General features: G+C 38.6%; 1 protein-coding gene across 3 annotated transcripts in view; it reads left to right on the top strand.

The window, feature by feature from the left end:
* znf385c (zinc finger protein 385C) overlaps window positions 1-22,896 on the top strand; it is a 175,922-nt gene that overhangs the window by 140,731 nt on the left and 12,295 nt on the right. For all 3 annotated transcript variants that reach the window (XM_087808491.1, XM_087808492.1, XM_087808493.1), the window contains 4 exons: window positions 3,465-3,575; window positions 10,052-10,238; window positions 21,531-21,893; window positions 21,966-22,153. In XM_087808491.1, coding sequence (XP_087664617.1) covers window positions 3,465-3,575; window positions 10,052-10,238; window positions 21,531-21,893; window positions 21,966-22,153 — 849 coding nt within the window. The remainder of the gene's footprint in view (window positions 1-3,464; window positions 3,576-10,051; window positions 10,239-21,530; window positions 21,894-21,965; window positions 22,154-22,896) is intronic.

Raw genomic sequence — 22,896 nt, 5'->3', positions numbered from 1 at the left:
TGCTCATACTAATCAGAAACACTGAGTGTGTGTGTGCCTGTATGAGTGTGTGTGTGTGTGTGTGTTCATAAGTGCAGAGGAGAACTTTCAGTCGTGCCGATTATTTCTGGCCTTCATACATTTGTCTCAAGAAGCTGCTACAGTAAAACATGTGCTTACATTTATCTCATGAGAAGCTTTTACGAACAAAACTACAGACTTGAAGTGATCACTCGAAGGTGACCCACGCGGTCTAGAAAAGAGCGCTAAATGGCATAAACGCCTCATTGATGACTCTTCACTGGTGAGAGCCCATGCAGATGGATAAAAAGTGACGGTTAAGAATGACTGTGAAGTGAAATTATCTGTCAACAGAGAAATCAATGGATTCCAATTGAGCTCTGGGACGTGGAGTTGTATATAATGTTGGTCTGCTGCGGTGGGATTTAATGGCATTGCTGGAAATGATTCCTGACATTTTTTCATCATCGATCTGACATTTTTAACCTTTTAAAAAGTGTGAAATCTTAACTTGAATTCTTTCTCGTAGATCTCCAGTGAAAGATAAACTGACACCGAGATAAATCGTTGAAATATTGGATTAACCTTTTCAGATGTCGAGATTCGATCCCACTTCCATTGTTTCAAATGAAAAAGTAAATGGGTAAAAAATAATTCTGTATTTACGATGTAGACATTAGCACCTTGGTTGGTGATCCATGTTGTACATATTGAACATATTTGTTTCTGTCTCCCCAAAGGGTCAGAACAGTGTAATTGCAAAAGTTGCATCATTGTTTACTAAATGAAAAAATGCTCTCTTTGCGTCACTTTACAGTTTTGACTTTTTTAAAAACCCACTGCCATAATGTAGTCCGGTGAAGAGCAATTACTAAAGAGCATAAGACAATGGCAAGGAATCGCTGATTGGTACTAAACAGTTTTATTAAATATAAACTCAAACGTTCACATTCAACCTCTGCGAAAAGTGTAGTGGAAAAAAATTTAGAAATGTTGAGACCAAAAGATGAAAAGGTCAAAAGTAAAAACATTCTCATGGAAGAAATATAAGAATTTGGACTGTAAATGTAGGTCTGTGAGTGAAAGCCTTGGAGGCCTCGACTACACGCCATAGGTGGGGGAACAAATGTGATCCTTCATGTGACTGATTCATGCTGCCTTTGTGAGGTCGAAAATATAACTTTAAATATACTAATCTTGAAATGTATCTGACAGGGTGAAATATGTTGTATTCATTTTGATTATTCATTATAATGATTCACACAAAATAATATTTATTATAATTAAAAATCATTTTTAAAATGTTGTGATATGACCTTTTAAATCCAATCATATGTAATTAAAAATAAGGATTTTAGCTTCAAAAGCTTTTTTTATTTGTATTGTTGCACATTTCCCCACTTTACTATTTAAAGCATTTTTTTCTGTGTCTCTTTCTCTTCCTCACTTCTTTCTATTTAAAGTGTTCTCTTCCTCACTTCTTTCTCTTGGCTTGACGGTCCCTCACATCAGTCAATAGTATATGTGGCCCCTGAGACCGTTTTATTGCCCACCCCTGATCTTGAGGCACCATTTACTTGCATCTTTAAACAAACCCTTGAATCACAGATGCGAGGACAGGGTGATGTTAGATTTATCTCAGTATCAGCGAAGTGTGAAAGAAAGCTGAAGATCCAATGGTTGCTTTAAAATCCTCCTTCCCCTTGATCTGGCAGACGTTTGACTATGAAACTTGCGTCATCAGATTTTAATTGAGTAAACACAAATAGCTACTATAGCACTTTTGGCAGAAACATAGAAGATGCCATTTATTCCATTTTCAAAAGACACCAAAGGGAATATGAAGGGAGCATAAAATTCCGCCTGTGTTATCATTCCCTCTTCCAGATGTGTTTTAACAGATAAACACTCTGGTGTTTGTTGTTTAATTTTATGATGAGTATCTTGCACCGTGACTGAAGCGCCCTGCCTCTATATTTGCCTGCTGGTTGTTTTTCCTTCATTTTTTTTAAGAGGGTTCAGATCTTTTCTTAAACACAGAGTTACGGTGCATGTTTTCGCCCCTGAGCAGTTACTCTCCATGAAATTCTGCATCCGTCATACAACCTGCATCTCTGCTCTTTGAAGTGATGCTGCGCTTGTTATCTGGTAACGACAGACTGTTTTAATATACAAGTTCAGTGGAAGGACGATGTATATATCGTGGGTCTGACTATTGAGGGTGAAAAACAATTATATACTTGTAGAAGTCTGTTTGTACCTCCAGGTGACGCTGAATTGATAACGTCTGGTCTGCATTGCTACGAATCAATCTAGGCCTTTTTTTTCTTGGAGTTAAAAAACAAAGAAACAGAAAGAAGTTTCTCATGTAATTGAAGTTATGTTTATGGAGAGATCTTGACACATTGATTGGTTTTATTTGCACCAATCGTGACCATATAAGAGTGGTGAGATACCAGTTACAAGTCGTAGTGAGGGAGAAAAAAAAATCTATGTATCGCAATATTTTCTCCATGATACTGTATCAATATTCAAAAGGACTAAATTGAATTTCTTTTAGAAAAAAGTATTTTTGGCTTTGAAATCACGTTTCATTTTTGCCATAGTTATTTTAAGGTTTATATTTTAGTATAGTGAGAATTTATGATTTAGATGCAGATACTCACAGTGTTTGTTCAGTTTGGTGTTGCGATTCAACCTCCGGCAGCTAGAGGGCAACATTCATTACGTCCTAAAGGAATAATAAAATCCTGTGAGATCCCGACTATTACTGAGGACGAGAGGATACAGTCGATTCCAAAAACTTTTAAAGTTATTGTTTCAACATTTTTTGTGTTTCAGTTATAATAATGTTAACTAAAAAAGTGGAAAAATAACAAGATGTCACCAACATTATATTATATATATAATTTTCTGAAAATGATTCAAATGTACCGAAAATATCGGTTAGTAACATAAGCTGACAGCCCTAGTTACGAAGAAGAAAACCAGAAACTGACATAACAAAAAACTTTTTTTAATCGTTTTCTAAATCAAACAGTCTACAACATGATAGTAAGATTATTATAAGGGAACCCAGAAACAATGTGTTTTCAATTATTGCACATTACTGATTTGACAAAGCTAACAACATGCGCAGCAGCAGTTAGAAGCCATACAAGTGAATCATGAATCCCAACTCCTCTGGTGGATCTACTGAACACTACTTCATGTTGGAAACATTACCTGACTTTAATTAAATACAATAAGAATTCTTTTATTTTATTATTTTATCTTATTTTGCTAGAAAACAGACGGACAATACTTTCTTCCCGGGGACGTGTATTGTACTTTTCATCTTCTTGATTCCTCCAAAAGCACAATGCAAAACTGCCGTCACAACAACGTCCTGAACTTGGAGTAAGCGTTCACCTGCATAGCAACAACATGACCTGAAGCCACTTTCTTTGGTGTGCTTCTTTCAGATGGATCCTGTCCAGAAGGCAGTCATCAATCACACTTTCGGGGTCCCGCAGCCCCTCAAGAAGAAACAGATCATCTCCTGCAACATCTGTCACCTCCGCTTCAACTCCACGGTAAGTTGACTTTCTGAGTAGTTCTGAGCACCGATATCGTGAGGAAATAATCAGAAGTGCCATCCCTTGTTACGACAGTCCAGCTATCTTCCTTTCGTTCTTTTATTTATCTATTTTTTAACCTTCACCAAGCTATGTAGCGCTTTGAGACTGATGTAATCTATTGTTGAGGAAGCATTTTCATTTTTTGCTCCTGGCAGAGAGATCTCGGATAAAGCATTTAGTATTAGACAGTACAGGGGAAAGATTTCTTACATCTTATTATAGAAGTTCTGTGTCAAGCATGTGCACGCTGTATTCATGCTAGAGATTAGACTGCAGTGCGAGCTGTCGTTTATCAGTAAAGAGCAGAAACAATCACCAGCCTCAGCAGGAAGCAGGTCCACATTTCATTTCCCCCGTTCATGCTGCCAAACACTCACATGAACACTATCTCACTCACACACGCTCTTTTTGCAGAGCCGTGCACCGGTTTCTTTAAGGTCAGAGTCTTTGTAAATGTTCACTCAATGGGACATAAAAATGCAGTAAATTGAGGTGCAGGTAAACAAAAAGGTCATTTTGCTCACTATGTTAAGCTGTGACTCATTTTTTTTACTTTTACCCTCGGTTGTGTTTTTAATTCTGGCATGAAACGTTCAGGAACAGACTGGAGCCCGAGGGCAGATATAGAGAAATAAAAGCAATATTCAATGCAAAAAAATGGGCTTTGAGAAAAGTACTTCCTCAAGGGGGTCATTTCATGTCTATAAAACATAGCGTACTGTGAAATGTGTGAGAAAACATTGTTGATTTAGGTAGTGTTGCTGCACAAACAGAATATAAGTGCCAAGTTTTATCCTCTATTACACAAGGTTACTTGGTGAGTGGTATTTCTGAATGTTTAACAATCTATCGAGGCGTGTGTTAGTGACGTATATAGCGTACCATGTGACCAGTTCAGGATGCGCTCATGGCTTCCCTCTAAATTGGAAATATAGGTGCCATCAAAACGCAATGAATCCATCCTTACGTCTTGCGGATTAGGAGGATTTTTCTGCAAGACCAGCCTTTTGTACTTTTGGAGCCTGTAAGAAAGAGTAATCTCTCTCCTCTGTGGATTTTTTTTAGCTTATCTTTCCTTATAAAGTATACTTATTCTGATATATTTTCAAAAGCGGGTGAAATAATGTTAAAAAAAACACCTGAAGCACAGTAGAAGAGTTGCTATTCTAGAATAAAACTGAAGAATTGTTCCCCAAAAAACAGTAATTCAACTATATTTTTGTTAAAAACAAATGATGTCAGAGGTTAACACTTTCTGTTCCATTGATGGCGCTGTAGAGCAAATGAAGCCTCTTTTAGGCTCTTGCTCGAGGTGGAACTACTTGGATGGAAAGCTTTATTGGTTCATGAGGCATCATCTCCTCATCACAAGGTAGAACTACTGAGAACTTCCAAAAATTGATTCACCTTCATGACACCACATTTATAAACCATTCTGAAAATTTCACGATAAACAAGTCATGCCTTTTTCAGTTTTGTTGGTAACAAACGCATCAATATTAGCAAAAACATTACTTTATTGAGGTCATAATCAAGAATAAATTTCAGTTGAAAAATTCTCCAAAAAAGTAGCAAAAACTCTTGGTTTGGTGAGCTCTAATAAAGTGTCCAAACCTTTTTAGAAGACGGCACATTTAATTAAGTGAAAACAATCGTGAGTAGTGACATCATAACTAGAGATCTTTATCTTAAACACAAACTAAAAATTTGTTCATTGACTGTTGGTGAAAAAAACATTTTCAGTATTAGCCTTGACACAGCAGCAAAACTTAATGTTGCTTTATTATGACCTGATCAGGCTTGTGTGACATTTCTAAAGTTTTTCTTTTAAAATATAAAATGTATTTTTCTGGTTGAGTCATACTGTTTATAACTAAGAACTGACATGAAATCTGCATAAAGACATACTTGCCTGGTTCAAGGCAAACACGACAGATTTAAAGTTGCAAAAACAAGGGGAAAAAAAAGATAATTATAATCTTGCCAAACCGAATTGCATCAAAATAAAGCGGATGAGTGATCAGCAGATTGAGAGCAGCTGTGAAGCTGCCAGCCGTCCTGATGTTGCACAAAAGACCCAATAGTAAGGCAGCAAATTAATGCAGGAAATTGTCATAAATAGTGATTAACTTGTAATGAAGGAAAAGTTATTTTCACCGGCACAAAGTTTGAGATTAAAAACTTTATAAATACCCTGTTTTGTTCCTCACATTCTGCAAATAGTGTACATTTACGTTGCATTTAAGAGCTATCATTTCTATGTCTAATATGTAGATGAAAATGAATTTAAAACTCAAATTAAAGTAGCCATTGGTGCTCCTATTAGTAATCCTTGTTGATGTTACGGCCTTTATGAACCATTTATTAACTCAATATACAGTAGCTGCTCATCTTTTTGACTCGTTCTGTGAAGTTAAATTCATTTTTTCATATTATTCATCTGAGCCTATCATCTGATAATCAGAAACATCCGTCATTTAAGGTCATGACACTCTCAGTCAACCCCCATTTGCCGTTGCACCGATGAAACCTCAACATCAGGCCTGAACTGAGGAACATATGATCAAGACCCAGAGCTCACTTGCCCTCCATCTTCAAAGAAGCTCACAGGAGCCGAGGGAGAAGATGTAGACGTGCCCTTCACACGCTCAAGCAAATCACATTCCCTGCCTCCATGCGGAGACTTAAAAAGGAGTGTCGGGTCTGACTGGAGCTCCATCAGTCGCTCGGAGAGCTCCGAAACATCTTCAACAATTCCACGCCGCCTTTTTTTTTTAGTTTCGCTCAAAGTTGTGATTCATTCTCAAAGGAGTCCACTTATCCGTGTCAGACAAAATGACCCACAGAGGAAAATAAGACAAGCTTAAAATACTAAGTTAATACTTAATATTTCACGAACACGGCGCAAGACAGAGTTAACTAAGTAAATTGACATCTTCAGTTTGAATTTGCCTCTGAAGGGATTGAATAAGGACACACAGCAGATTATAAAATACATTTAAAATGATTAGTGGCAATTACTGATGGGGTCTCAGTTCTGGAACTAAAGTAGCCTCTTGGTATAGAAGTGGAAAATCTTCCCAATCTGTACACAGTCCCGTAGATTTGAAACCTTCGGAATAACACATACTACACTGTCAAAGTGACAGATTCATTTACCAACATATTTTCTTGGGCCTACCAGAGAACTTTGTCGACTTCAAAGACAATATTTTCTTGCCATACAGTAGCAGAGGAACACCTTGATGTGCTGAACGCATCCTTAAACAAGAAGTAAATTAAGTAGGGCAAAGGATTTTGTATTTGAGAAATGGTCATGTCCCGAAATTTCCATTTGGATCCAAGAATCGTTTAAAGATTTCTTTGTTTTTCTTCAGGAATAGCGTCCTACTGCGACATAGTGGGCCTGATGGGCAAACTAGAATAAAAATAATAACGTTAAAAACTGTATTACTACAAAAAAAGCACAACCACAAAACTGAAATCTCAATTACAGAAACAAAAGTGAAAAATTATAAATTCCATAAAACTTTTTTTTTATAATTGCAATAACAGTTAATCTTTCTGTTAAGTGGAATTAAATGTTAAATGTTTCTGCTTTAACTTTTAAACATTTTTTGTCATAATGGATTATGTGTCAGACCCATAAAGTAGTGGTTCATGATGAGAATGTAAATGAGAAACTGTATGTTAAAAGAATACATTTATAAATCTAAATACATAAATGAAATGTAGCTATTTAAGCTAACATGCCAACATCTAACATTTTGCACAATGTATAGTGATGTGTGTCTGTGTGTTATGTTTTTCTCATAATTACTTTGTCTTATCTTGGTTTAACAAGATTTCGATGAAATGATGTGAAGGTTCCTCTGTGGCACATAATTAGCATCTTTAAATACTTAATGTATGTTGTATAACTGTGGTATTCAAAACACAAATATAGTTGTAGATTCGCTCTCGCACCTGCCAGTAGTTTCCCTCCCTCGCTTGTTCTTTGTGCTAAAAATGTAAAGTTGTCGTCAGAGATTAGAAGCTAATTGGGCTACATTTATTTTTAGCACGACAAAGGCAAAAATATCCTCGTCATAGTTGTGAAAAGCCGTTTTAGCGCCGAGCGTTGGAGAGTGTGGAGTAGAAGCTGTCGAGTGACCCGCTGCTTGAAGAGCGTCACGGTCAAAGACTGAAGCTCAGTGTTCAATTAGAGAGATCAGCTGCGAGTGTTTTTTGTCTCGCTTTGCTTTTGGCTGACTCCGCTGTTAAAATTGGAATCAAAGCTCATCCCAAACCTGCCTCCCCTCGGATTGTCTTGGCTGTGGATTTGCACTGGCGGCGCTACAGACACGTGTCTGACCTATCTGTATACACTGGGCCCACGACTTCATATTGTTCACTCAGAGCCGGAGACAGAAACATTTATATTCACAAGCTAACCCATTTCTTTTGTCATGATCTACAGCAGGGGTGCTTGATTTGTCCACCGCGATCAGTAGAGACTTGAGTTTTTCTGAGACTAACCACAGACTCACACCAAAGCATCTTATCAGTTCACTTAGTTACCTTATACTTGCAAAATCTAAAATTGTAACGTCAGTTTCGTTTATTTTTTCTTATTATATTCTATAAATATAAATAGATCTAAAACTACACATCCATGGAATACCATCTTTGTGAATGTCCAGTTGAAGAAGTGTTTGTAATTAATTCATGTATTGTGCATTATTAGTTCATACTGTTATGTAAGGTACGTCAACACATATTGTAAATATAAATAATTATCAATATGTTTAAAAATTAATATATGTTATGCCTTTTTCTTATAGGTAGATCATCAGGTAGATCATAGGTTTACAATAATGTTGGTTAGGGTTAGATTTCAGCTTCGAACATTTTGTCGAACAAGATGATGGCGACTGCACATTTCCACCAAAGCCTACCTGTCAGTAGGTGGACAACTTACGCAACAATTCACAAAGGCACTTGTCGTCTCCCTGATACTCGATGAAAGTTTCCTCTTAGCCAAAGGTTCTCTATTTTCGATCAAGTGTATGAGTCCTTGGGAATGAGCATGATGTGTTTGAGGTGTACACACTCAAGGTTTGGTGGCTATTGCTGTATTACGCATTTTTTGAGTAGAGGGTGAACTCATGTAACATATCAAATCATTATTACCGCTGCCAAGGGGATTACCTTACACTAGCTCAAAAATGGATATAATGGTTTCAATAAGATTTTTTAAGAAATGTTGATCGTTTGGCAATAAGTAGATTATAAAATGTCCACATTAGGCTATTTTCATTTGTTTAAAGACAAAGTCTGTTGTTTCATTTCATCTTCCTGGTATCTTTAACCCTTGTGTTAGGCCCGAAAACAAATTTGTTTGCGGTATCCTTTGCATTGTCTCTTAGATACCTCAAGGGTTAAAATGTTTGTTAGGACTTTATATAAACTCTCTCTGAAAACACTGCTGTAGAGAACAACATCAACTTTAAGCCTATTCTTTGACTAAATCTTTAAAAAGCATATTTAATAGTGGAATAATCTTGTAGATGCGGAGGTACCTAAAAACGAGGAGCACAGGCTACCTCAACTAAATCGGTCTAAGTCGGCAGCTCTTGTCTAACAAGTCACGAAGGGACACATCAGACGCACACAACGTGGCTCACAGTAGCAACACTGCCATTGATTTGATCAGCCACTCATGGAATCAATTCCAACTGTTTCCCTCCAGTTTTCCACGTTTCCATTGAAACTTGAAATGTCAGGCTGGTATTTGATTAAGTTGGACAGGCCTGGGCAAAGTGAGTCACAGGGGCCACATGCCTCCCTCGACAGTATTTATGAGGCTCTCATGAGTAAAATATACAACAGATCATGTACCAATGGTTCTGCTTGTTTTATGAATGATCATTTTATTTCAACTCAGAGTATAAATCATTGTTTTTTTGGACTTTATGATCTCCTATGCCCCTTCAAAAGTGTAGTCAAATAAAGGAAAAATCTGCTGAGGCATGTGACAAAGCAATGAGGATGATGTTCTAAGCCTTCTCTGCTTTTAGGTGCAGCTCCAGGTCTCTTGTTACACTGTTGTCATAATAGATTCAGATTAAGGTGAAGGGATTCCACATTCGTATTTCAAATTAATGTCGGGGTTGTCTGTGTGAGACAGTATGTGACGGATTTGCCTGGGCTTTTTTTATTTTCTCGGTGCATAATAACGTGGAGATCTGATGCGCCTCCATTGTTGCTTTCAACTTATGCAATTATACCTCTGGCCTCCCAGTGAGCCGGCGCTCTTATCAGGGAACCGCAGACGCTCATTTCTCCTGTTCGCCTTCAAGAATATTCAGGCTCATTTAAACATTTTCTTCAGCTTCTGTACTTCCACGGAAACCGGCTGTTAACCGTCTTGCTTCACTGTTTCCCCGCAGAATCAGGCGGAGGCCCACTATAAGGGTCACAAGCATGCCCGCAAACTCAAAGCCATGGAGGCCCAGAAGAACCGGCAGCGACGGTCTGGTGAAGCCGGAAGAGAGCGAGACAGAGATCGTGAGAGGAACAAGACAACTGACGGGGCCCCCCCTCCAGCGATGGACACGAGACCAGTCGACGGCACAAGTAAGTACACAATATATCTACAATCCTGCTATGGTTACTACAGTTTCCTGTTTACTTCTATGGCTTTGTTAATGTTCCGGAAATTCCTTGTTTACAGGTCAGAAAATGAAAATGTATGCCAGGAATTTTAAGTGGGTGGGTATCCAATAAAGTGGGAGGCACCAAATAAACGAATAACACCTTCCCATTACAATCACTGTACCCAGCTCTGCACAGTTACGTATTCAACTTTAACAAATTTGGACAAAAGGATCAAAACACGGCGTCACTTATGTTCAACCCGAGTCTTATATGGATTTGTGGAGAAGATCGAACAATCCAGAGTACGTACCGGTCGCTTTATTCGCCGATTCAAGTCAATTAAAATACAAGCTTCACCCCTTCTTCTGGCGACTTCACAGATTGACAGTCCCGGACAGAATGGTCCCAAGCTGTAGAAGGCTCGCTGTATTTATGCCAAATTTCCAGCCCAGGGGTCGTCTTTTCCGGCCAAATTGTTCTTTTAAGGTCCCTGTGTTTCCTGTTAACTCATTATTTAAATGTTCTCGGGCAGGGGACACGTATTGTGGGCGTTGTTTTTCCTGTTTTCTGCTTCCCTCCTGGGATGTCGCTGGCTTCTCTTCTGTCTTTCGCTCCCCCCCTCTGGCGTCTCGCCGGCTTTGTTCTTTGATATACAATAGAAGGTGTGATTTGCAGGCAAACAAATGTTTGAATTTACCGGTGTAATGAACCTAATTCTGATCCGAGCTTGTCTCGAACCAGATATCTGTGTGAGTGGAAATGTTGATTGTGAATGTGTGTAGATAAAAGTTTTCCTGCTCATAGATCAAACGAGTAAATTCTACTTTATATTTTGATAATCTTTTAGAATTAATCAAATTTAATCTAACAACTGGTAAATATATGTATTTGCATTATCTTATTTCCTGAACATGCTAAACGACCAAGTTGAATATTTCCTGCCCTAAAAGTAAGACCTTCTCCCTTTAAAACAACTGTGTACTTAATGTCTCCATCAGTTGCTTTCGTTGTTTTTCCTGAGGTGAGCGAACACTATGCTTCCGTTGCTCCATTGGTACTTTAACTGTGTAGAAAGAAATTATAAACAACAATAGTACTAGGATGTACCTGTGGCAATCTTCACTACACAAAGCTTCCCCTTATTAAAAGTGAGGATTTAATCTTGCAGTGGAATTGGTGAAAGAACAGGGAAAAATAAGTCGTTTTCCTTCCATTTTTACAACACACCGCCCGTCCAGTAGCTGCTGCATTGTGGGATGTCTGAACAATTGATGTGTAAACAAAAGGGCTGCCTGACATCGATTGGAGAGTCATTTCTACCCTCTTTGCCTTTACATTTCCACAGCTTGAATCCCTTCTCTCCCACCCGCCAGCTGCTATCTATCTCTGTTCGAGTGGGCCATTGTGGGACCAGAATTGCTGTGCTTTTGTCGAATGAAAAGAACAAGTAGTTAAATCATGGGGGAGTGAAATAATAGTGAGTGAAGTTTCTTTTAAAGTGCTGTCAAGTGACAAGTCTTTTTTTTTTGAGGGAAAAAGTTTTTTTTGTTAAGATTTGGTTGAAACACAAATACGTGTAAAGGTTTTGATGTTTCTTCTGTATCCTAGACATTCTTCATTTATATATTCTGTTGACACTCATTGCTGAGGTTGTTTGTTTTTCTCTCACTTGCCAAAGTTAATTTCTGTCTTGTCATGTTAGTTATTTCATACGAATAAATAGATTGTTTATTCTGGTTCAGAGGTTGCTGGTGATTTGACATGCAATGTTGACTTTAGCGAATTACCGGGTATGACAATAATTAGCTAATCCATATCTGCCTCTTTAATTTAATAGCTGTTTTAATTAGTTATGACGGCAACCATGACTCCATGTAGCAGCGCAAAACAAACGCAGATAACTGAAGAAAATCCTCTAACCTTTTTACATATCAATATATAACAGTTTTCCTAAAAAGATACTTTGATGTGCTTGAGTCCTTTGACAGCGACAGCATGGAAAGTCAACAACATTGGCATTAGACGTGAGTTACTGGCAATTGCTAGGGATGCCGCAATAGTCTGGTGTGATATCAGGTGGACAGAAAAACCTGAATTGGAGAATATTGTGATGTATCTCCAAATAGATATTTTCTAACAACCCTACTTACATCTGTATGATTTTTTTTGAGAATTGATGTGGTTTAACACCGTGACCTCGGTGGTTCTAATAACCTAAAAGGTAACTTATGTGAAAACCCAACTTTGATTACTCACTCAATGTTTGTTATGTTGAAGTCTTCCTCTACAAGATGCAGTAAGTTCCTTTTATGATGATGTTCTGAAGTTATTAATTTATAAAGATCTCATCCCTCTGAAATGTCAGCAAAAGAGAGGTTACGAGAGCAGAGTAAATTATGATGCAATAATGGCTTCACTCCTCCAGCAGCCTGCTGTAATCACACCATACATTGTTTATACAATGAGTCCCTTAAAGGTGGAGACTTGTAGGGATTAATGATGCACGGTGACTTACCTTCATGCTTGACCCCTAACAGCAGAGTGGGTTATGATAAACAAGATTTAATCTCCAGAAAAACAAAGTGTTGGTTGCTCTCTTGCTCGGAGGACATTCAGGTGGAATTGACAACGGTCAAATGCTGTTGACGTTTTTAATGAAGCGTTAGCAAGCTCAACCAAAATGTTTTGTCAGTAAACTATTTCTTCATACAGGGAAGCAGAATATTTGTTGAATGGTGTATACAGTATTTTTGATGCCTGTATTCAGAAAATCATGTGTAGTCATTGTTATTAGCTGACGTCAAACTGGTACCAGATATTTGGTATCGACAATTCAGGAGGCATGTCTTCTTCTACCACAGACGCTGGACTTTCTGCCATTACTGATATCTGAAGAACATAAATTGTGTGGCTTCCAGTTTCATGGCAGAGTGAATCCATTACCTTCTGATAGTGCAGCCAGACTTTCATGTATTTATCCAAGGTGATGGTGGTGGAGTGCCAGAGCACTTTTGCACCAATCTTCCCGCCTCATTTTCATTTTCCACCAGCAGATCTGAGCAGAATTTCAAAAGTGTACACGTGGAAAAACTAGCGAAAATATCTGACGCTTTCACAAGGGAGACAGTTTTAACTTGTACACATAATCATGTGGGCATACGGCCACTCAGACTCTCTCGCCGGCAGCATTGAGAGTCTCCTTGAGAAAGGAGAAAGTGGACAAAAGACCTGGTAACGCTCTCATCATATCGGATTTTAATATTCTGCCACTGCAAAGCCTGGCTGTGAAAACGGGAACGTAGCAGCACAGATGAAATGAGATGATGAGTGGAGAATGAAAGATAAGATTAAATGAATAGAGCAGGAGAGCGAGAGTTATAAAAGCGAAGGAGCATGAAAGAGGGTGCCATTGAAAAGCAAAGTAGATAAGTCACAGCAAGTTTTTCTGCCGTGAATAATTTTTACAATTCCGAGGCAATTCTGCGAGTAGGATCACTCTTTAATAAGCCCAATTGTGTGATTGGCCTAATGTGAAATTGAAATGCGGCAGTGCGAGCCAGTGTCTGCACGCACTACAATGCCAACCTGTAATGGAATAGAGCATCGAATTAAAACTCTATGAGACAAGTTATGTCTGTTATGAAGGCTGGTGGGGAGCTGGCTGATGGGGTACCATCATCACAGAGCAATAACACAGCTGCCGGCTGTTCCTCTAAACACTGTCTGGCTCAGAATAAACGGGCTTCACAGAGACCCACAAGGTCAGCTTGTCGTTGCACATGCAGCGTCCACTGGTGTGCGTTCAGATGCAGGAGGCAGGTCCTTTAATGAAGGAACTACTGATGCCAGGATGAAGAACTTATGTTTGTTGAAGAATGGGAAGATGGTTTTAAACTCAAGAAAAAGCTATATTTAATTTTTGTTCATTCGTTCATTTTCCGCTGCCTTATAGGGGGGGCTGGGGGGCTTTAGACTATCAGTTGCTTCTGGTGAAAGGCAGGGGACACCCTGGACTGGACACGAGTCTGTCACAGGACACACAAAGACATAGAACCATTCAGACACATACTTATACCTACTGACCATTTCCCCAAGTTCTCACTTAACTTCTGCATATTTTTGACTTTGGAAGGAAACCTGGAGTGAACTAACGCAACATGGGAAGAACATGTATGTTCAACACAGAAAGGTCCCAACCTAGAAGCGAACCGGCAACCTTCTTACTGTGATGTGGTCGTGCTAAACACTGACACCTGCAATATATACTTTTAATTGAAAAAATAAATCGTTTTATGTCTTGTTAGATTTAAAACATCCATACAAAAGTATGCCCTATTTAAACTAAATTATCGTCTTTTATGTCACATTTGTATTTATCAATATATACATTTATATCCTCTTTTTTTCTTTTTTATCTCTGAGATACCAGCATAGGTGTGATGAGGGATGCTAAAAACTAGACAAGATACACAACAATTTCTACACTTTATTTTTATTCAGAGAGAATACCCAGCAAACTTGTTTTTGTTTTAAGTGTACCACAGATAAAAATGTTTATTAAACATGAACAAGACGAAAAAAGATGTGTATCTATTGAACAATTTGGCAACGCAAATAATAATAAAGTGTTCTTGAAGAAATTGCTTAGATAACTGACATAATCAGCACATGGTGGTCTACTGGTAAAAAGATTTCATATCAGTATGAGAAATACTGCATCTACAATCCTTTGTATCGGATTTTATCTTCTCCCTTCGCTAGTGTTAGTCAACCCCAGGAACTCTGATTTCCTCCCACAGTCCAAAAACATGATAAAGTTCATTGAGCATCCTAAATTCCTTTGTGCACTGGAATTTGCTAGCAACCTGTTAATGATGTCCATGCCTCTCACCCTAAGTAGCTGGGACATATAAAATAGAAGCAGAAATTGCTGTTTTGGGCCAACACTGGAACTGACAGGAAGTCAATATATAATTTTATTGTTATTGAGAACTTAACTATTTTTTTTTTTTTTTTTTAGTAGTACCAAACATTACTGCGTTGACGCACACAACGCATGAGTTCCATTTGTTGTTGTATAACCTCATTGGAAACGACATGAATCGTCTTAATTCTCTTTCAAAATGAAACTCCAGACTCTTGGCAGGAGTTCGTTTTTCCTTTTCATTTAGTTGTAATGTCTGATCATTCTTGGCTACAGCATTCTGGAACAAACAGTGTGCTATGTCGCTGAGGACAGACTGTGAGTCAGGAAACTACTTTGATCTTGTCGATTACAAATATGACCTGAGTCACGATGACAATAGAAATCAACAGTGAAGAGCTAGGCAGGGTCATTTTGAGCACTTACTGTTGTCATTACAGAGTCAAGTCAATGAACTGTTGGGTTGGTTTAGTGAAGAATTTCTCTGTGAACAATTTTTAATAATTTTCAAGACCAACATTTTGATAATCTTTAGGTCAAAGCTTGATATTTTGAAACTTAGTATTGCCTTCAATGTTCCCTCTTGGATACCTCATGTGTGGTTTGGTTGGATTGATAAATAGCTGAACAAAAGCTATTTTCCTAATTCGTTATTTTACTGGGTTGTCACGTGCACAGATGGCAACACCAAAGTGCCGGCTCATTACCGAAGTTTCTGTTCTGACATAAGGTAGCAGCTGCCATCAGTCACATAATTGCTTCATATTAATTCCTGCTTTGCATCCTCAGTGTTTCTCTTTCAAGGTCCACTCACTTTCCCAGCACTTTGTTTCTAAACTCCTTGTTCTGTTGAAGAACTCGAGACTAAACTCTCGCTCCGTGATGTCAGACCTATAACCTCAGGTCATCAGCAGAATATCTGGTAATTAAGACCAACTCTCAGGTACTAAAAACTTAAACCAGTTCTTGGCTTTTCTTATAATGTCCACTAAAATTAACTTCAAAATACAAGATAATGTTTTTTAAGAGTTAATATCTTCAGCATCTGCATCTTAAAATGAAAATGAACCTTGAAATACTGGGTTAAAGATCCCCCCGAGGAAGATGACTGGAATCTATTTGCTGAAAAGTCGTTCTTTCTTTTTGATCAAAAAGGGATAGATGATAGAATATAAACGGAATATGTTGTATTTGCTACAACCGAACATGGAAAAGCTAATTGGGTTTTTACCGTATAAAAAGTTGCATCGTAATTAACAAAAATGATATGGAGACACCAAAATGATCAGCCACTTAATATACTCTATCCATCCAAAAATAGCCCAAAATTGGAATTCCAGCTAAAAAATCATTATTCAAAAAAATATATAATGTCTTAAGTGTCGGTTTTCCGCCTTAGTTACCTGATTTACGGTTTTGGCCGAGAAGTTTAATTTCAGTGCATCCCTACAATTTTTTTTTAAAAGAATTTCAAAATTTAGATCTCAATGTAAAACATAACCCTTTTCCTACCAAAAACAAGGTAGGAACAGACAAATGTGTTTATTCAAGTGTGTTCAGGTTAGAATGCAGAGCCAGGTGAGCCTAAGTCACTGATTCTAAATGGCTCTAAATTATAAAGCGCTTTTCGATGCTTATTCAGCAGCCAAAGCGCTTTACACTAAGTTACACATTCACCTATTCACACACACAATCGCACACTGATGGGAGTAGGCTGCGACGCATCACACCAGATCGACCTTCAGGAGGAATCAGGGTAAAGTGTCTTGTTCAAGAACACAACACCACAATCTCATCCGGAGCTGGGATTGAACCCACAGATTCTCAGGCCACAAGCCAACCCCTCTACCATCTGAGCTATAACGCCCCCTCTAGACTCCGCCTTCTTCCTTGGTGCTACTAGTTTCCTGTCACTCAAACACAGGAAGGGAGGTTAGCAAATCTGAAAGACCGTGACCAGATCGGTCAGAGTTCACGTGACACGTGTCAATCACCCTCAGCTTTGATCAACTCTACTCTTTAAACTGTTCACATCTCGAGTTTCAAACGAGACAGAGGTTATGGCATGTTTCACCCCACTTATGGGAAGAAAGTACTCTCTGCTCTGAGGTAACTTTGATCAGTCAGTGTGCTCGTTGCATATTTCTTCCCGGCTTAACTGTGAAAAATCATCCTTGGATCAATCTGCTCGATCCTCCCCGATGTGTTTACAAAGTATTAACCTTTCAGGTTTAATTGCATTTCGAATCAAGCTGTGAATTAACTTAAAGAATACAATGAGGGCCTGTAGAATATCGATCCATGTTGTTTTCATTTGGGGCCTGTAATTCGTCTCTTTCCAGACTCGGCCACCAACACGCTGGCCTTTTGCTGTGACAGTTTGCCAATCTGGAGGAGTCAGCAATGGTGAAGACTGTCTGAGGGCAACCTAGATGTCTGATAAGATGACAAGAGACGCTGTTCAGGTCCCGCAGCTTTGTCTTCTTGAAATATGGAACCGCGATTAACCTTCAGTGTTGGGAGATAATCACAGTAATACATGGATTTCAGGCTCTCTGAAGACAAACCCATCACTCATACGGTTAATAAAGTGACCGTAAAGACAAACTCTAATCTGGTGATTGACGATGTGTATTTGAAAGACGAACACGTTTATTTGTACAGCATCATGTATATCATGTACATTCTGAAAGTTACGTACAAAGATAGAACAACATTAAATTAGGATTGGTATAATTTTGAATGCAATTCATTGTAAATAAAACTGTAGATAATGTCTGCAGTTCTATAGGCTCATTATAGGTCACTATGTTGAGGCAGGCATTGCAGCTAGTATTGCAGTATCGCAACACAAATATACAATGTTTTTGTTTCCCTTTTATACCTGAACAATCAAGTCAGTGGTCAATCTTCTAACTCTTGTTCCTCACAAGGAAAATACAGATACACAATACTGGTCATGCTGATTAAAAGAACAAGATTTCATTGAATTCTCTTCATCTACGTCACAATTGGGCATAGTCTAGTCCCTTTAAACTGTGTATATGAAGCTCTTAGTGAAACTATATGATTGATTATGTAGAAATGGCAGTTTGAAATAGCTATTCGTGTTATTAGACTTTAAGCCCCCATTTTTTTCTTTCTTTCTGTTCTCCTTTTTTATAGACTTTTCCCCCTCAAAACCTTGTATAATGTGGCCTTTGAATAAATATAACCCTTTGATCCACAATAATCTTTAGTTTAGTGGGCGACATAAATGACCTGGCAGGCTGGAGATGCCCGGAGAGCCTTGAGTTTGACATGAGGACTATTCTTTACATAATAAAAAGGTTGATTTAAACCTCATCCAGACTATAGTGGACCAGATATGAGGTATTTTCTGTTAGTTGAAAACTGAAAGAAGACTGAAAAGAATATCTTTATTCTGAAGATCTTCTGCACCATTACAACCAGATTCCTTGGATGGCTTATTGTTGTCAATTTGACCTTTGAGCTATTAATTTAAAAAAAAGAAAAACGTCAGTCAAGTAGCTTTGATTGTTTTTTTTGGATATGACATATGTGAGTGAGAACAATGGGTTTTGGGTGAATTTGAAATTTTATTTTTGTAGAGTAAAATATGGATGTGAATGCCTCTACAAAGACAAAAAGATCTCAATGTAGTTTCCAGCTTTCTGGTCTATTTAATCCTTCATTACCCTCCATTCCACACATCTATCCGACTTTTCAAAAATGTCTCAATACCGTAAAACTTCCGTTAGCCGAGGACTTATTTTTTGTGCAGAATCCCATCACATTCTTTGGCACTCCAACGTAGCGCTTGGGTTATCTCAAGTTGCTGAACAATACGAGCCCCTAGAATCGGAAAGAAGTTTAATTCCCGAGTTCCCCTGTGCCATCACATTGAGGTTTAATCCACCGATTGTTATCACTTTCTCTTAAGAGAGGCTCAGGTGGTCTTTCACATGAACCGAGGATCATTGGTACCTGTATCGAGGAGCTGGAATACTCCGGGGGTCACTCTCATTACAACAAAAGCCACCGTCTAATCCTACTCCCATGGCTTCTTCTTCTCTCGGACAGGAATGAGAGAGGAAGACGGTTATCTGCAATGATGAATTTACTCTGGGGTAGAACAGGAGGAAAATCAATGGACCACAATCAGGCGTGTGAAATAGAATGGAGATAGTCGGGCGCCGCTCGAGGGAGGGGTTGAGTGTCCCTCGGGAGGTCGGAGGGTTTGAAAGAGGTGGGGCGGGAGGATGTAATGGAACTTCAGTGACTTATCGGCCGGGGCCAGCAGTCAATAGATTTGTTTATATTGAGTGAGACTGCAGGGCCGGCGTTTGAATGGAGAAGGGAGGGAGGTGAGAGAGAGGCGAGGTCAATGGCATTTACTTGTCTAAACCTCTTCTAATCAAGTCTGTTCCACATGGTTGCGAACAAAAGACTGGAATGTTGGAAAATGTCACACTGCCAATACTTTAAGCTCAGCTATTGTAAATAATTTAGAGCGATTTAAGAAGATGATGAAGAGAGAACGTGCAGACTTTTTCCTTCAGGGAAGCACCAAATATATTTTTCCCAAAAAAGGAACAATATTCATCCTCAGGCGGGATAGTTACAACAAAGCGAATGATGACATTGAAGAAAAATATATTATTCATTCAATTCTACTTAAATGGTTGGTAGTTGCGATCTTCTCGCAGTAGATGGGTGCACTTTATTTCTTTGTCACAGTAACCTTTTGAGCGAAAGCAATAACTTTTATTAAAAACCCACTGAATTTTTCATCTGGAAATAGAAGTACTATAAGTGGATCCGTCCATATCATATTCTGTCATATTTTATGTACGCGTATGATTCTTCTAAGTCAGGTAGTAAGTTTGCTTTTGTAAGGGTCTCCAGAAAATGATGGATGGAGGAAAGGAAGGAAATTACTTAAATAGAAACGACAATGGCATAAATAATAGTAGATTATTTGAATTATATTTTTCAAAACCAATTCACACTAAAAACAAGGGAAAGGGGGAGAGAGAGAAGAGTGAGTTCAATTGCAGAGCTGAAATATGATATTAATTATTAATTATTATTAATGATACTAATCATCTATTATTTATAAAATAAGGTATATGTATACCTTAATTCAGTGAAATTGGATGTATTGTAATTTCAATGAGGCTCTTCTTATGCCTGATGAAGTTTTCCCCCACAAGCAATTTTGTTAAGCAGTTTCTATAAGACATAAAGATCGGGCGGGCACACAAGAAAGCAGAACACGCTCATTTATTTATATAGATAAAGCTACTCAGACACATTACTCTTTATATCTGTGATGCAAGAAGAAAATGTTCATCATGGAAGTGAAACACCTTTTATGCAAATTTATCAACCTACATTACCATGTAAAATATTCTCATGTTTAATTTTCAGTGACACAAAACTACATTTTGCAGATCTACAGAGTTATCATTTCTTCAAATCATTTATGGAACCAGATGGCTATTTAAAACAATACCAAAAGTTGTATTCCGTTCCATCCTCATAAACAATAAATCCAATAATTAAATAATTGATTGTGTTCCGAATAAATAGCTAAAAATCTTAATTTAGAATAAAAAAAGTAGTGATAGTTAGATAGAGTCACTAAGTATATGAGATAATGAAAGTATATATTATTATATATATAAATATATTTGAATAGTCAATAATTATAGTTAATACATTATTAATATTCTAGACCAGGGATCTTTAATTATGTTTTTCTCATGAAATTCGTCAAATCTCTCTTGTATTTTTAAACTTTGTCTGTTCTTAGGTAAAGTGCAAATGTTATTTATTTTTCCTTTGAAAACACGCTGTTGATTATTTCGATCCATTCTTCTGTCTGGGTTGTTTCAGCGCGCAACTCTCGGGGTAGTTTTCTTTTCTGCCAAGATCATAATAAGTGTTGATCATTATTCCATTTGAGAAAAGTACATGTTTTTAAATTGTCTGTGTTTTGTGTGGATTTCATTTTTTATGTTGTTTTGCAAACAGACAGAAAGAGTCTTAAAAGAAAGAACTTCACTGATTTATTGAATAAAGACAAAAAAAATGTATTTTAGCTTTACAAAACAAGTCTTGTAGCTGCTCAAGAAAAGGAGTTGAGCTTAATGTGGGTCTCTCGTGGTCCTCTGGATGGAACAGCGGCACCTATCAGGAGTCTGATCCAGGAACAGATTAAAAGATCACATCTTAAGTCTCACTGAGGCTCTTCGCTGTTGGAAGTACATGTACATTTCAGGATGAAACCAGCGGATGAGAGTAGAGCGTGTAGCTAACGCCTCGATTTGTTTCCTCCTCAGGTCTAAAGGCAGAGCTTGAAGTGGCCACTTCGGATGTGAAGCTGGACGAGAGTCCCAAGAGTTCGGTGATGCTGACGCCGGAGTCAGACGTCTCCTCCGTGGAGATGGCGACTCTCTCCCCTCCTGAGATCTCACCTTCCCCCCAGATCTCTGAAACGGCCTCAGACACCAGCGGCCCGGAGGTTCCGGAGTCCGTCGAGGCCCCCGGTCCCGCCTCCGAGTCCGACAGTCAGGCTGACAAGACGAGCACATGCGAGGAAGCACAAACGGATGATGACAGCAAGAAGAGCAAAGCACACCTCCATTGTCCCGTCTGTAAAGTGACCGTGAACTCATCGTCCCAGCTGGACGCACACAACAGCGGTGAGCGTTAACATCTGCTCTGTGAGTCTGGATGTTGGAGCGGACCTGACAAATAGTTCCGTCACATTTCAGGTACAAAGCACAAACTAATGCTGGAGGGACAGAGTGTCCTGCCGCGGCGCCGAGGGAAAGTGGTGGCGGCTCGCGGCAGCTGCAAAAGCAAAAGGTTGGCCAGCAAAGGGAGTGTTGGCGTGCCCAGCAAGAACTTCCAGTGTGAAGTGTGTGAGATCTTTGTCAACTCTGAGACCCAGCTGAGCCAGGTGAGTGCCAGACCATTATCATCAAAAGAACAGTGCTAACTCTACCTAGAAAAAGGTATTTGAAGGTCAAAGATTACATCATGAATTTCTACTTTACATTTTCAGGATTAGTTAGAAATAGTGATGGTCTGATGAAGCTTCATGAAGCAGTGTCATGTTTTTAGAGGTCAGTAGGTGGCGCCATCAGTTTAAAAATGATGTGATGTTTCATTTGAACAGTTTTTCAAAACAAAGGAAAATAGTCCACCGACCGCCATCTAGTGGACTCTGAAAATAATTACACTACTTCATGATTTATCAAATTTTTTGGGGAACATGGAGATGTCAAAGAACAGGGTATAAAAACTATGATCTTTTGAAGTCATCATACCGATATGTTCTGAAGGTGATCCAGAATTTTTAGTCCAAATTCCTGAGTGAATTAAGCCCTTGTGTTATCTCAGGGGTCAAGGTGACCCGGTGGCCTGAAAACAAACATGTTTGAGGTATCCTTTGTGTTGACTCTGGGTCAAGGTAAACGACTTTCACCACTGCATGTGTACTTCAGGAAGCCAGGGAGGTCCTTCACACATTTGTTTTCTCGCATTCGGGTCACCTTGACCCTGAGATAACACAAGGGTTAAAGCTGTTGTGTAAAACTATTTGGCGCCCAAGATTTGCACCCAGGCCTTTAGTTTAACTCAATCACTAGATCTTTGAAAACACAAAAATGCTACTACCTCAATGTGATCTTGAGAAACAAC

Source organism: Callionymus lyra, chromosome 15 (assembly GCF_982586985.1).
Source record: "Callionymus lyra chromosome 15, fCalLyr1.hap1.1, whole genome shotgun sequence".
NCBI lineage: Eukaryota > Metazoa > Chordata > Actinopteri > Syngnathiformes > Callionymidae > Callionymus > Callionymus lyra.
The sequence above is the reverse complement of the archived record's forward strand: the minus strand, read 5'-3'. Positions and strand labels throughout refer to the sequence as shown.